Here is a 14,885-nt window from a genome sequence, read left to right on the forward strand (position 1 = left end):
CAGAGCGGCCCAGGTGAGCATGGTCTGGGGCTGAGAGAGTGGGACGTGTTCTGGGAAAGGTGAGCCCGGTGGCCCAGGTGCCGTGTCCAGGGGCAAGGCTGAGGCAGACATTGCTGGTCGATCACAGCACACTTTCCGGGGAGCCAGACTGGCCTTCCAGGCAGCCATACCAGTAGCTTGCAGATGACATCGATTGGGGTCAAGTTGGCCTGATGGCTGAAAGCAAAGACTGGTATGGTTTCCTGTTCCTGGGGGCTGGGGGGCACTGAGTTCGGTGAGGATGAGCGCTGGGATGCTGGGAGTCAGAGTGAGCTCCTTTCGGAGAGAGGAGGAGCCGAGGTACTCACAAACCGCTCCACGTGTAGAAGGACTTCCCGTGAGGATAAGAGGTCGTGGAAGGTGGTGGAATCTAGCAAACTAGGAAGCCTCCTCTGATCAGGGGAAACAGCTGTCCTGACCAGAGGACGGGGGAGAAGTGACCTCAGGCGGGTCCTGCTGGCCGAGGGGAGAGAATGCTTCCATGTGCAGGGCGGGTGCAGGGGAGAACAGAGGATTCACTAAGGAGAGGATGCTGGGCTGTCACAGCTCTGCTTTCTCGCCTCCAGCTTGGGTCACAAGGAGAGCCTCGGGTGCTTGGTGCTGGCCGCTAGAGTCACTCCGAGCGTTTCCCAGAGCCCTGGGGCTTCCTTAGCCCCCTGCCGGGGATGTGATCATTAAATGCATTGGTGGTGACTATTGTAAATAGCGGGTCGATAGTTAGATCACTTTGGCTGTTCATTACTTCATTATTTGCTGGGGCCTCTGCACAGAGTGTCGATAGTGAGATGGCTGGCCAGTTAATTACTGCATCGAAACAAGGTTCCCTCACACCCTCTGCTCAGCTCCAGGGGACTCTAACTGGGAGGAGGTTGGGGAGCAGCTAGGGTGTGGCTGGGCATCCCAGGCTGTCTGTCCCTTGCCCCGTTCTAGCCCCACTGGGAAAGCAGGGTCCAGGGGCAGCTTCTCGGAGCCTTAGAGGAGTAGGCATCCCAGATGGAGCATGTTCGAAGGACAGGCTTCCCTCACTTTCACCCCCTACTCCCCACCAGCTGTGGCCCCGAAAGGACTCCACTCCTTGTTCGGCTGGAAAAGTCATCCCCAAGGGCTTTCAGGACTTGACTGCCCCTTTTCTAGACCCCCGTACCCTTTCTTCAGAAGGAAGATTCTGGGCCTTTGGGAGGGTTGAGAAACGGAAGGCAGGGCTAAGGGTGTCTGAGCAACACCACAGCCACTGGCTGCATGTGGCTGGTGAAATGAGCAACAGGGAAGCGCCACGGAACACACAGCTCCACGCGGCAGACGCCCAGTGGCTCTGTGGACCGGTGGCTACCATACTGGAGGGTGCATCCACCATCACGGAGAGTTTTAGAGGAAAGTGCTAAGCTAGAGGGACTGATGTCCTCTCCACCAAGCGTGAGGGACCACCCCACCCCCGGCAGCGTCCCCGGGGAGGCCCTCATGGCCCTCTCCCTCTGTCCTGGCTCTCTCCCGCACTCCCCCCGCAGGTGAGAAGCCCTTCGAGTGCAAGCTGTGCCACCAGCGCTCCCGGGACTACTCGGCCATGATCAAGCACCTGCGAACGCACAACGGCGCCTCGCCCTACCAGTGCACCATCTGCACGGAGTACTGCCCCAGCCTTTCCTCCATGCAGAAGCACATGAAGGGCCACAAGCCCGAGGAGATCCCACCCGACTGGAGGATAGAGAAGACTTACCTCTACCTGTGCTACGTGTGAGCGGGGCCGCGGCCATGGCAGGGGGAGCGGGCAGCCAGGAGAGAGGCGTTACAGCGGGGCGAAGTCGACGAAGGACTGGGCGAGAAAAGAGAAATAGAAAAAAAGAAAAAAAAAAAAAAGGAAAAAAAAAAAGAGACAAGAAAAAGGAAACCTGATAGCTGTCTGGCCTCAGAGTCTCTCTGGGGCTCCAGGTGACCTGATGCCCGGCCACTGCCCCCCCCCCGGGGTGGGGGGGGCCCTCTGTCCCTCCTCTCTGGCTGGAGGTTGGCCTCATTTTCTTGGGTGGGGGCGGAGGTGGTTTGTTCAGCTCAGATGGTGGTGTATTTTTCTTTTCCCTCCTGCCAGACCCCCCCTTTTGCGTCCAAAAGTGGAGGCTAGGAAGGGGGTGAGGGGGCCTCTGGGCAGAACCACACAATCTGCCTGCCCCCTTCTTGCTGACTCCTCAGAGGAAGGGGGCTGGGGCAGGGAGGGGGCCTGCAGGTGGTGGGGCTGGGCACGAGTCGGTGGTCACATGGCAGCTCTGGTTTGCTGGGGCAGATTGGGGTGGGAGGCGCTCTCCTTCCCTTCCTACCACTCGGTTTATCTGTTGCTTCCCCTGCACCGCCCCCCCACCATTCTGCCACATCCCGCGTGGTGTCCCCCTTAAGGTCTACAGCAGCAGCTTCATGGCTCTTGCCCTTCCCCCAGCTCCGTGCTCCCTGCCTCCCCGTGACTCCTGTCCCCCCAGTGCAGGCGGCCGGGGAGGGGGGGGGTCTTCCTTCTGGCCCAGCCTCCCTAGCAGGGAAGCTGCGTGTGTCTCCAGAGCCCCCACCCTGCCCTCAGCCTTCTGAGAACACAAAATAAATGGAGTACCCCACCCTAGTTAAGCCCTGTCATGAGCGAGGTTCCTGCTGAGCTGCTTTTGCTTCCAAAATGGGAAAACATAACTCACTATATACTGTCCCACCAAACAAACCAACGCCAACCCCTACGACCCCTATTTCAGTCCCTAGGAGAAGGAATCCATGTAAGGACTCATTGTCCCAGGGAAGGACGCGGATGTCCTTGCGGGGGGTGGGGGGTGTTGCTGAGTTGTTCTGGGGGCCCCAGCCCTGGTGCAGAGAGCTGGTGCAGGATTCCTGGCTCTCAGAGCCCCCCCTACACCCCCCCTCCCCGTCCATGGGGAGGAGGAAGGAGAGAAGGACAAGTTGAAAGCGCTTTGGCCCTTGTGTCATGTTTTGCTTCTTTTCTGTGTCCCCTGTTCGCCTGTTAGCACGTTGTACTTGAATTACCTCAGTTTTTTGTGACCTCATGAGCTTTTTTAACCCCTGTATCTCTTTTTTGGTTGGGGGTTGGAGGAAGAGGGAGGAAGGACGTTCTTTTCTGTTTCTTGTATAAATTAAGAGTTGGTTTAATAGACTTCAGCTGGCCTCGACCCTCCCCGTCCCAGCTGGAAGGAGCTGCGCAGAAGGAGGCGAGTACTCAGGATCTGAACGTGAGAGGCGGGGGTCAGCAGAAGGTGGGCGGAGGGGAGGGTGTGTCGGAGTCACTGGAGTCACTGTTGGCTCTGCCTGGGGCCCGAAGTCCTCTGTGTCCAGGAAGGGGTCAGCCTAAAACATGCTGGAGAAGATCCCACCTTTCTTATAGTTAGCTGGGTGATTAGGGTTGAGGGGCCTGTCCTATTCAGATCCTGGCAACTGTGTGGCCCCACCTCTGCGTGTGTGACCATGGTTGCCAAAACTGGTCTCTCTTCAGGGCTGGAGTGGGGATGAGCCAGGCTTTGTTTTGCGTGAGGGTGGGGGTGTTGTTTTTCTAAAAGCTACCTCTTATGTTCTTCCAGTTCTTCTTTTGTTCCCTTCATGCCTCCCATTCTGCTGCTCTGCTCCCCCCCTTCTCCCCAAACTCCCCACCCTGAATTTTGGAAAGCACATTTGCAATATTTGTGTTCACTTTGGGATGGGCCCTCTGTTTCATCTCACGCTTTATTTGTCAGAGTTGTGTGTGTGTGTGTGTGTGTGTGTGTGTGTTTTCTTTCCTTTCTCTCTCTGAGAAAGTTGTGGCTGCCGTTTTTATCTTGGGTTTTTAAAAGTGGTTTCGGGAAGTGGTTTTGGGGAGAAGGGTTGTGAGGGCTCTGGGGATGTCGGAGGGTTGGGTGCTGCTGTGACCCCCCCCGGCCCTCGGTCCCAGCCCTCCTGCCCGCCCCTGCAGTCTCGCCCACCAAATCAGAAGGCCTTAAAAATTGTGTGTTGGGGGGGATATGAATTTGGGGGGACTGTCACTAGACTGTTGATGGGGGATTAGGTAGGGAGGATGCTATTTTGCAATTGTAATAATGACTTAGTGCTTTGGAAAGGAAAAAAAATTACACTTGAAATATGTGACTAGAGCAGTTGTCATGTTGATAATGTGAAAAGGAGGACATTTTCTGGGGGGGGAGGCGTCTGTAAGAAACCGTTATGCACTATGCTTCCTCCCCCAGTTTGGGAAGAAAGGGGACTGCTGGCCCTCAGGGGGATCTGTAAATCCCAGAAAACCAATATTTTAACAGCAAGATATCATTCAACTTTGGTGGGGAAGGAAAAAAAAAAAAATCAAACTATTCCACAGACCTAGCTGACATCTCTCACTCCCCGCCCCCACTGTTCCCACGCAGCCTGGGTCTCCTGCCCTATCCATAAAAGCTGAGAGGGTTGAGCTAATATTTACAAATTGTAATATTTTTGTAATGTTTGTTAGTTCCTTCGTCAGTTCTATAGGACCTTGCCCTTTCCTTTTGTAATGTGAATAGGAAAAAAAAAAAAGACAAAAAAAAATCCACCACCACCACCACCACCACCAAAATATCCCTTTGTCCGTGTGCGTGCGCGTGTGTGTGTTTTTTGTGTGCGGTTGTGCGTTGCATCATGCAGTACTGTTGTAATCTGGTGTTGCCGCATTGGACGGTACTAAATGAGCACCTGTCTGCCTCCCACCGTCCCCGAGGGACCCTAGCCGGGAAGGAAGGACAGAGAGGGTCAGGGCAGGTGGCGTCTGGAGGGTACCGGGTGGGAGATGCCCTGCGCTGGTTTTGCTCTTGCCCTTCCTCCCCCATGGAGCCTCGACGCCCTGCAGAGAGTCCAGCATGCCTCCTCATTCGGACCTTGCCAAGGCCCTCTTAGCCAGGCCTACTGGCCAAGGTGAGGATCAAAAAGTATATGGAATCTTTAGATGGGTCTGGATAAGGAGGGCTGGGGAGACGAGGGAGGGTGGAGGATGCTGTCTCCCCAGGTGAGAGCTGAGAGTTCTTTCCCCCCTTTTCCTTCTGCCATCTGGTCCCTTGGCCAGCCGCTGTCTTGAGCTGTGAACGGCTGACGACCGTACTTGCCACTGCCTTATCCAGCATAGCGAAGCTTCTCCAGCCCGGAGAGACCGAGCTGGTTAATGGTCCCTTTCTAGCGTTCAGCTCCTACAGGCGTGTCCCTTCATGCTTTTGGTGACATTTACCCGTCATGTGCTCTTTCCTATTCACTCCTTCATTCATTCAAAGCATTAAAATCCTATTTGTATATAGGATAGACAAATATAGAGATATATATATATAGCAAGAGAGAGATATAAAATAGTAAATATCATTGCTGCTTTGGGCTGCTTTGGAGGAGGCCAGGGATCGCAGGAAGGTAGGTCTGGGGTACAGGGGTGGGGAGGGAGGCTGGGGGCCCCAGTGATTCAGTACAATCCAGGGATGCAATGCGGGCTGGTTTAATCTTTGTGCCTGAACAGTTTCTCCGTGTGTAGAAAATGAAACAAAACTGCTGCAATTTTTCACAAGTGTACGGTACCCTTCTGGATGCTGTTGGTACCACCGGCTGCAGGGGTGTTAGGGCCCTGGAGAGAGAGGGCCACTTGGCTTGCCTCCTTGGCAGGGGAGTGAGCACTGGTGGGGTGGCCTCCGGACTTTGTCCGCGAGAGCTGAGGGGTGGGGGGCGGGAGGAGATGTGTGGATGGTTTCCTGCACAAAGCCCAACAAGAGTGAAGGATGGGGGCACCAGCTGTTAGAAAAGCAGAAGAAGATCTGACTCTGTTCATTTTTCTGAGGCCTGTGTTCTATCTTTTTCTACCCTGTCTGGTTTCCTCCTCCCCTGGAGCTTCGTGGCGGCACTTACCTGGATATTTCAGCAGGAGGGGAAAAAGCCAGATTGACCCAGCTCAGGGACGCTGATGCGTGGAGGAAAAGGCAGAGCCGGGCCGGGAGAGGGGTGCAAGACAGACCAAGGAGGTTGGGTCAGGGGAGAAGGGTGGGGAGCAAGGGGCGCGGGGCCCCCCAGGCCTGTGAGCTGGCTGCCCTGCTTCCCCTGGGTCCTCGGCGTCCCACTTTGCAGACAGGGTACCAGCCTCCTGGTGTGTGTCCTAGAATTCGTTCACATTAGTGTGTTATGCATGATCTTTGTAAGGTTAAGAAGCCGTGGTGGTGCACCATGACATCCGACCCATATATATAAAGATAAATATATATATATATGTATGTAAATTATAGCACTGAGGGCCCTGCTGCCCTGCTGGACCAAGCAAAACTAAGCCTTTTGGTTTGGGTATTATGTTTTGTTCTGTTATTTGTTTGTTTTTGTGGCTTGTCTTATGTGGTGACAGCACAAGTGTTAGTCTGGTCGCTCTGTATTACGGAATAGTGTTTTTAATTAATTGATGTTCTAGTTCATGTCTACCTCAGCACCTCCTCTTAGCCTAATTTTAGGAGGCTGCCCAATTTTGTTTCTTCAATTTTACCGGTTACTTTTTTGTACAAATCTCTCTCTCCCCGCCCCCACGCCCCCCACGCCCCGCCCCTGCGCCTCCCCACCCCTCCCCCGGCCCCCGCCCCGCCCCCCCCAAGTCTCGCTTGCCAACCCTACCTGTTCTTGTCCCCTGATGCCGTTCCCCCTGACGTCGTGCGGTCCTGGTCGCAGCTTTTCCGCATCTGCCTTCGTTCCGTGTAGATTGATGCGTTTCTTTGTAATTTCAGTGTTTCTGACAAGATTTAAAAAGGAAAAAAGAAAAAAAAAGAAAAAATGAATTTACTGCTGCAGGTTTTTTTCTCTCTCCATGTGTCACTAAGTGAAGTTTGTGCCTTCTATAGCAAAGAGAATATTTTTTACATCCTACTAACAGTAGATTTTTTTGTAGTGAACATTTTTTGTATTTTTATTTATAAGTCTCATAAGAAAAATAGCAATGTTCAGTTGTATACCTTGAATCTGCAGTTAGAAGAGAATAAAGTTAATTCAGTTGTCTCTGGCTTGAAGTGTCCCCTTCTTTAAAAAAAAACAAAAAACTGCTTTGTCTTTTCTGCCTTTTCTTGGGTGGTTAACACTAGGTGAACTGAGATTTCTGGCTGGGGATGGGGGAAAAGAAAGCTCTGGGGTAGTTATGGGGCCCTTTCTGTCATGTTTACGAGGCACATACGTGCTCCACGACATCTTTGTCTAATACTTTTTTAGTTAAAAATAGCATTCAGTACACTATGATTTGGTCCTTGGAACAATGTATGAAGTCAGCACTGGTCCGTTTATTTCTTCAACATAGACGTTCATGCAGCGGCTCATACCAGTTCCTGCCGTGAGCTCTGGGAATACAGCAGGAACAGGACAGACAAACCCCTGCCCTCAGGGAGCCACAGAATCCTGCTCGCTGGCTCGCTTGTGCTAGAACTTGCTTGGGATCACGGATAGCAAATCGGGTTTGCTTTTTCCCAGGACTCCAGAAGCAGGGCCCTCTCCGTTACGGAGACATCATCAACTTCTTCCTGAAATTTCTCAAAAAGAAGCTGCCACCCAATTTAAGGTCCCTGGGTCTGTAGCCGCCAGGTCCCATGGAGAAAGGCAATGGGAACAGGAGGGAACAGGTGGTAGGTGAGGATGCAAACCCAGCCTCACGAACATGCCTCCCCGCTCCTCTCCCTGTCTCTGGGCCAAGGCTGCTTCTCTGGGCCTTCCTTCCTCCCCCCTGGGGATGGCAGCATGGCCCTGGTTGTCTAGAGCTGAAAAACCAACTCCACCTAATTCTAGACGCACTGGCCAGCGCCTCTGCCCAGCGCCTCTGCCCGAGGCTGTCCTGCCCGCCCAGCCAGCTCCAGCTGAAATAATCCATCCCCTCACCTAGACCTAGGGACCCAGCTCCGATTGCTGCCGCAGCCTCTGCGGGCTGCGAGACCAGCGCCAAGCCTCGGGATGACGGGGCGACCTCCCCAGGAGGAGGAAGGGCCCAGGAGCGCTCTGCCCCTTTCTTTCATTTCCCCGCTCTGCTCATCTCTCTTTATTCCTCTATGATCTTGTCTTCTCTTATCTTTTTGGAGGTTCCTCCTGGCCTTTGTGTCTCTGTCCCACATTCTTTTTTCCTCACCCCATATTGCTCCTCTGGAAAACCATCCTTTGCCAAAAATATATTTGGTGTGCTTTTGAGTCTCTGCCCCGGTTCCTCCGCAGGCATCCCTTTCTTCTCCGGGTCCCTTCTCTGAGGTTCCCCGGGCCTCCGGCCCCTCCCCCGCCCCTCCCCCTCGGGCCTCAGCTTTCTCTTGACAGATGGGAGGGCAGTGAGCACTCCCTCTTTAAAACAACATTTAATCGCCGTTTTCTGTTCTTGGACATCAAAGCTGGGGCTTAGGCGCTGCGCTGGGGTCGCTGTGGTGTGGGCTCTGGGGGAGAGGAGGTGAGTGAATAGGGGCTGGGCTGAATGGGCTTTGTGTGGCCGCTGGGGTCTGCCTGCTTTACATGCTCTTTGACCCAGATATGATCTCATGGAGAGAAAGGGGCCCTGGCCGGGCCAGCCTGAGAACGTTCTGGGGCCGGACTCAGTCCCCACCCTCCCGCCCCTGCCCGGGCCCCGCTGCCCTCTGCCCCAGCCTGCAGGACGGGGCCTGCCACGGGGGGGCGCTCTGCTGGGGTCAGAAGAGGGGCCAGGCCGCCGAGGGAGGGGCTCAGTCCCATCCCAGTGTGTTCCCGAGGAGGTGAGCTGGGAGCCCCGAACACACGCGGTGCCCCTTCCCGGCCGAGGCTGCTCGGCTTCAGGTGGGCACTTGGGTCACATCGTCCCGCCTTAACAGCTGTCTCCGCAGCTGCACTGGCGGGCTGCCCTCCTGTCAACGGTGGGAGAGCAGAGGCCCAGAGCCAGCGGGGACTTGCTGGAGACTCAAGCAAGTTGTGACGAGTGAGAAGAGGCAGGCGGCGAGCAAGGTGTGAGGCCGGGCCGTCTGCGTCCAGCTTAGCATCGCCAGGCCTCCCCACCTGGCTGCCTGGGGAGCCCCTCTCTCCTCCCACCCGGAGGGGGAGGGGGCCGAGGAGGCCTGACCCCAGGTGCTCCGTCCTCCCTCTGTTCCATCTTCCTCTTTGCCTTGCGGCAGCCAGACGAACTTTCCAAAAATGCAGATAGCATCATGTCACCCCTTTGATGAAAGTGCCCGGCGAGGACTCTAGGATGGGATTCAAGCTCCTTAACAAGGCTCACAGCGCCTTCAGGGATCGAGCGCCTGTGCTCGCCACCCCAGCCCTGTCTCGGGATCACTCCCATGGTCTGCCCCCTACTCTGGGCTCCAGACGACAGGGCCACGGGCGGTTCCTGGAAGACACCGAGCTCCGCCCCCCCCGCTGGGCCGTTGCACACGCTGTGACTTCTTCCCAGGAACCGTGCCCGCACACGCACGCGCCGCCCTCCAGTCTGGCTGTCTCACCGTCTCATTTCCAGGGCTCGCTGGAACCTCACCTCTTGCAGGAAACCTTCCCCGGCCACTGATGCAGGATTGGGTGCCACCCTGTGCACAGCCTCTGCGGGACGGTTCGGGCCTTGTAATCACCGGCTGTCTTCACTCTCTCCGTCAGCCCCATGTAAAGTTCCTTGTAGGCAGGAACTGTGTGTTGTGTATCTTCATATTTGCAGAGCCTAGCACTGGCTGGCACCCACGAGGCACCCAATAAATCTTTGTGGAATAAACAGATGAAAGACAGGGAGAAGGAAGGAGAGAGGCAGTTAGCATCTGGGGCTGAGGTTGCAGTTGCCCGGACCTGGGGAAATCAGAGAAGTAGGTGCACAGCATGTGCGTGCCCACCATGGGCTGTGAGGAGGCTCCCGCACAGGCGCTCCGGCTTCCTCTCACAGGTGCCCGTGTCCGTTCATGGAGACACTGAACTGTGATTCCCATGTGCAAAGAGAGGCGCAGCCAGCCCGGGACAGTGGCACCTTGCAGGCAGAGACCTCCCTGAGCATCAATGGGGGGGGGCGGGTTGTGCACGGAGACACCTGCTCCCTGGCCAGGACGGGGGACCGACCATCCATGCCCAGCTCTTTCTGCGGTGCTGGGTCCAACCCCACTATCCACACTCCTAGCCCCTGCCCCCTGGGGGCTGGCAGGAGGGCGGGCTCCTCTCTGGGCTGTGTTTTCTGCTCTCCAGGGGGTGCCTCAGTGAAAGTGAACTCTCATTTCAACCTGACTCCGCAGGCCTGACGCCCCCTGCAGCGCTAATTACCCTGTAGTTCTAAACTGATTGCTGTACACTAAGCTTAAGCCCTCCTTTATTTATTTACTGACTACATTAATAGCAAAGCCTCTGCTTTCCGCCGCTCCCTACTGTACATGGGCTGGCTGCACCCCGTTCCTCTGTGTCCCCCCCCGGGAGGTGGGGTGCAGAGATGCAGCCTGGCACAGAGCCCCCAAATCTGCCACCCTCATGGAGTCCCGGGGCCAGACGATGGGGAGAACAATGGCCTTCGTCGGTAAATACTCCCAGGCCCAAGGGAGGGGCCTCCGTCTCTGGTTCTGACTCTTCCATAGAGATGGGAGCGCACAAAACAGCCCAGCTCACCGCCCCCCCCCCCCCGCCGAGGGATCTTCTGTTTATAGGACACTCGGGAGCTTCCCTTGGGCTTTCACACCTCCCATGAGGAGCTGAGCATTTAGCAGATGGGTAAACTGAGGCTGTGGCTCTACAGCAGTTGGTGGTGAAGGTAGGGCTGGAAGCCAAGACTTCTCACTCCATCAGCCTTGCCCTTACCCCTCCAGCAAGCTGCCTGTCCTGATGTCCTCCCCCCTGGGCCCCAGCCACCCCGGTCTGACATGTTCCCTTTGCTTGTGGGTTCTCACAGCTTTCACTCCTTGCCATGAGGAAAGAAGCCTGTGGAATCCACTCATCTCTCTCCCAGGCTTTTCTACCTCATTCACACGCTTGCCCAGAATTTGCAGGAACATGGGTCCTAGAGCCTTTCCCAGGACAGACCTTAGCCACACCCCCAGCTCCTTCCACGACTCACACGGGGCAAGTCAGGGGAGTACCGGCCAGCCGCGGGCTTCCACGGGCTAGCGTCTGCCTGTTCTCCCATTCCGGGGCCAGCAGTGCCCATCGCCAAGCTGGCTAGCACTGCCTGCTTCTCTCGGTGCCCTCAGGTTCCATGAGGCAGATCTGGGCTCTGGCCTTGGGGCATGGCAGCATTCTGAAGACCAGATGGGCACCATCAGGGTGCAGCATATGGATCCATGGAAGCAAGCACCCAGGCTTGACTTTGATTTGAAATAGCAGGGGGTTGCTGTGCTGGGCCCCCTCTAAGCAAGAGGGGCGGTGGGGCTCTGGCAGAAAGAGCATGGGGTTGAGAGTCAAGAGGACCTGGGTCTGAGGCCAGATCTGCCATTCACTGTTTGACCTTGGCTGCAATTCAGAACTGCGCCAAGATCCATTTTGTCAACTGTAAAATGGGGTACAGTAATGTCTGCTCCTTCTACCCTCAGGACAGTCATCAGCTGGAAGAAGGCGTATGAATCAGATTTCTAAAAACCCTGGTGCTATAAAAATGAAAATTATAAGTGGGGGGGGCAGGTTCAGGGCTGGTATGGGAGGGGAGCCGATGGCCCAGACATTCATTTCCAGGGAAGGAGCACCCATAGCCAGGACTCAGGAGTGGGGGTGGGGTGGGCGGGGGTGCGAGTGGGGGGGTGCTGGAGTGGAGGCCTCCTCTGTGGGCATTGCTGGGACTCTGTCGCCACCCAGTGGGCACTGGCTGCAAGCGCGTCTTGCTTGGGCGGGTCAGCAAAGGGACTGGGAAGGGGTGTCCCGCTGTAAGCGGCTTTGGCTCCTCTGGGTCCCCTGTTCTACCGGGTTGGGCTGGATAAAGGGAGGATGTGGTCCAGACTCGCATCAGAGAAAGAACAGTAACTACTCGGGAGGAAGTTCAAATGGACTTTCCAGAAGGTCTCTTGAGTCAATATTTCGATCCGGAGCCCTTTTCTCCTACTTTTGCCCCCACTGACCAACTGGTCAGACCCAGTGCAACTCCTTCCATTCCAAGAGGCTGGGTTGGAAGATGTTGTCAGCCAGTCCAAACCCCAGGCACCCATGGGGCCTCCTCTTACACTGAGGGAAGGTCAGCCTCGGTTGGAATCCAGCTCCTCAAAAGCTTTGCTACTGGGAGAAGCAGGTAGGCCAAGGAAGAGTGGCATGGTTTGCTGAGTGCCCTGGTCCGGCTCACTGAGGGCCTGAGCGGTGACAGCAGGAGGCTTTCTCTTGGCACCTGCAGCCATCTCGAATGAATGAACTAAATGGTTTGAAAGACCCCTCCCAACCCTGGACTTCCAACTCTGTGACTCTCACTGCATCTAAAGATCCTCAGCGCAAAGGATACATAGGGCTCCATATCACCTGTTAGCACCTCTTTAAAAAGCGGCATTTCACTCTTGAGTTTCTCTCTCTGCCTAGCTGGTGTGGTCTTTAGCTTAAGTGAGCTTCTAGTGACACTGGGTGGTGGCAAAGGGGAAATGCATGCATGATGGATAGTCTGATGAAGGTAAGGATTTCCCCTAATAAATCCCTATCTGGGAAAGAGGGAGTCACAGAATGGCAGGAGTGGGTAGGGAGTGTGTGTGTGTATGGGGGGGGGCTGGACCTCACCAGTTTGGCTTGATTAATATTCACCTTTTCTCAGAAATCTCTTGCCAATTAGCATTCCTCCTTAACGCCCTATCCCCAGCAGCTGTACTTGACCTTTCCCTTAATTCCCCACAGCACAGCTGAGATCAGGCTGGAATATTTAAATTAGATTTCTCTGAAGTCTCAAGGACAACAAAAGAAAATAAGCACCAAGAACACCATAACATTAGCGCAGCTCTCTGCTTGCTTGCCTTCAGGAGACAGGGGCCATCTTTAATCCCCGCTACCCCCACCGCCCCCCCAGAAGCCCAACTAAGACCTGAAGTGACTGAGTGACAGGTCCTCCTATCAAAGGTCAACGCTTCCCCTTGGGCTCCGACTGTCCTCCCTCCGTCCTTCCAAGCGCTGCTCCTTCTTTCCCCTTCTCTCTGCTGCATCCATTTCCCCCTCTCAACCAGATCATTCCCATCAGCTTACACACATCTCCCAGTTTAACCAGCCTTTCCCTGATTCCACTGTCCCCCTTGGTTGCCATCCAAACCCACCTCCTTCAAACGGCAAAAGTCGAGAGAGAACTGTGATTAGACACTCTCTTCTTCGTTTTGCTTACAGTTTTTGATCTGAGTTTTGTCTCTGTTACTCCATTGAAATTGTCTTGGAAATCTAACGCAGGGGTGTCCTGCCCCTTAAAAGGAGCTCCTTCTAAGGATGGAGCTCCTCAGTGGCTCCATCTTCCCAAATACAATGGCTCCTTGGCAGTGTTCCTCCTCCTCGATGTCTCAGTAGTGTTCTACATCACGGACTCCTTTTGGAAACACTTACTCTCCTGGTTTCTCCCCTACGCCACCGGCTGGTGCTTGTCAGTCCCTTTGGCCTGTTCATTCCTCTTCCTCTGCTGGAACTCTGGATCTTCTATCCGGCTCTCTCCCGAGGCTTCTGTGAGCCTCTCACCTTGTCTGTCTACTTCTGCCCCTTTCAATAGCATGGCCATACCCAACCGCAAGGGAGACAGGAAGATGTAGTCCAGCTCTGTTCAGAGGACGGAGAGATTGGTTTTGGGTGACGAGCTAGCACGTTCTGCCACAGTCTGCCCTTCTAGTCACCATATAGCTGTGTGGACTCTTCTTCCCACTCAGAGAACATACTCACCCCCAAAGAGGATTGACCGAAAATCCCATCCCGTCGTTTGCATCTGCTCTGAAATTCGGGATCTCTGGTTGCTGTGCACGCCTTGTCATCAGCTCTGTGAACCAAAAGCGGGCTATCTGCATAGGTTTATGGCCGAAATCGATGACAGTAGTTCATCCTATGAAATGTCAGAACGGTTTGTGAGCTGCTTTCTGCACTCATCAGTTGTCTGTCCTTCCTCGATATATATTAAGACCCTATTTTCCTTGCAGTTTGGTGTGGCCAGGTGACTGAGGTCACCCAATCACGTGTGAACAGGGGTCCTTGGCACTGCTGTTGGACGGAGGCTTTTAAGGGGCAGGACACCCCTGTGTTAGATTTCCAAGGCTGTCATGAGAAATCACCAGAACTTGGTGGCTTAAACCAACAGAAATGTGTCCTCTCACAGTTGGGGAAGCCAGAAACCCGAAACCAAGGTGTTGGTAGGGCCTCATTCTCTCTGGAGACTCTAGGGGAGAATTTTTTCTTGTCTCTTTCAGCTCCTGGTGGCTCCCGTGTTCCCTGGATTGTGGCGGCCCCTCTGCCTCAGTCTTCATATGGCCTTCTTTCCCGGGGGGCTCTGTGTGTTGTTGCCTGTCTCTTTTAAGGACATGCTCAGTGGATTTAGGGCCCACCCTTACCCAGTATGATCTGGTCTCAGTCCTCACCTTCATCACGCCTGCAAAGACCCCATTTCCAAGTAAGATCATGTTCTGAGGCTAGTGTGGCAAAAATTTTGGGGAAATACTGTCCAGTCCACCTTGACCCCCTTTATAACAAAAATCCCCTTGGGCAGTAGGAAGAACAGAGCCCACGCAAGTCCCTGGTCCAGGGCAATGGTGGAGTCCTGGTACACGGGTATCTGTCAAGATCCCTTGCCCTGGCATTGGGGAACGTTCTTTAATTAGACCTTGGATCTCCTGTCTTGGAAAAATGCCCTAGTCCACTGTTCTCTGAAGCCTTTGGGAAATCATTTCTTGACTCTTGTCTGCCCTGGGCCACATCTGAAGTGGGCCTCCCTTAGGACCGCACAATTTCACCACTAGCCCTATTCCCACTTGTACAAATTTGGGGGACTGAGTATGGTT

The 14,885-nt window shown here is 54.7% G+C and overlaps 1 protein-coding gene across 2 annotated transcripts in view; it reads left to right on the top strand.

The window, feature by feature from the left end:
- Positions 1 to 7,022, top strand: part of ZBTB16 (zinc finger and BTB domain containing 16) — a 183,980-nt gene extending 176,958 nt beyond the window's left edge. For both annotated transcript variants that reach the window (XM_025893536.2, XM_073903778.1), the window contains exon 7: positions 1,545 to 7,022. In XM_025893536.2, coding sequence (XP_025749321.1) covers positions 1,545 to 1,774 — 230 coding nt within the window. In that variant the 3' untranslated portion in view covers positions 1,775 to 7,022. The remainder of the gene's footprint in view (positions 1 to 1,544) is intronic.
- Positions 7,023 to 14,885: the final 7,863 nt, after the last annotated feature.

The sequence above is a fragment of the Callorhinus ursinus genome, unplaced genomic scaffold (assembly GCF_003265705.2).
Source record: "Callorhinus ursinus isolate GAN/ISIS: 27379988/994484 unplaced genomic scaffold, GSC_fseal_2.0 scaffold19, whole genome shotgun sequence".
Taxonomy (NCBI): Eukaryota; Metazoa; Chordata; class Mammalia; order Carnivora; family Otariidae; genus Callorhinus; species Callorhinus ursinus.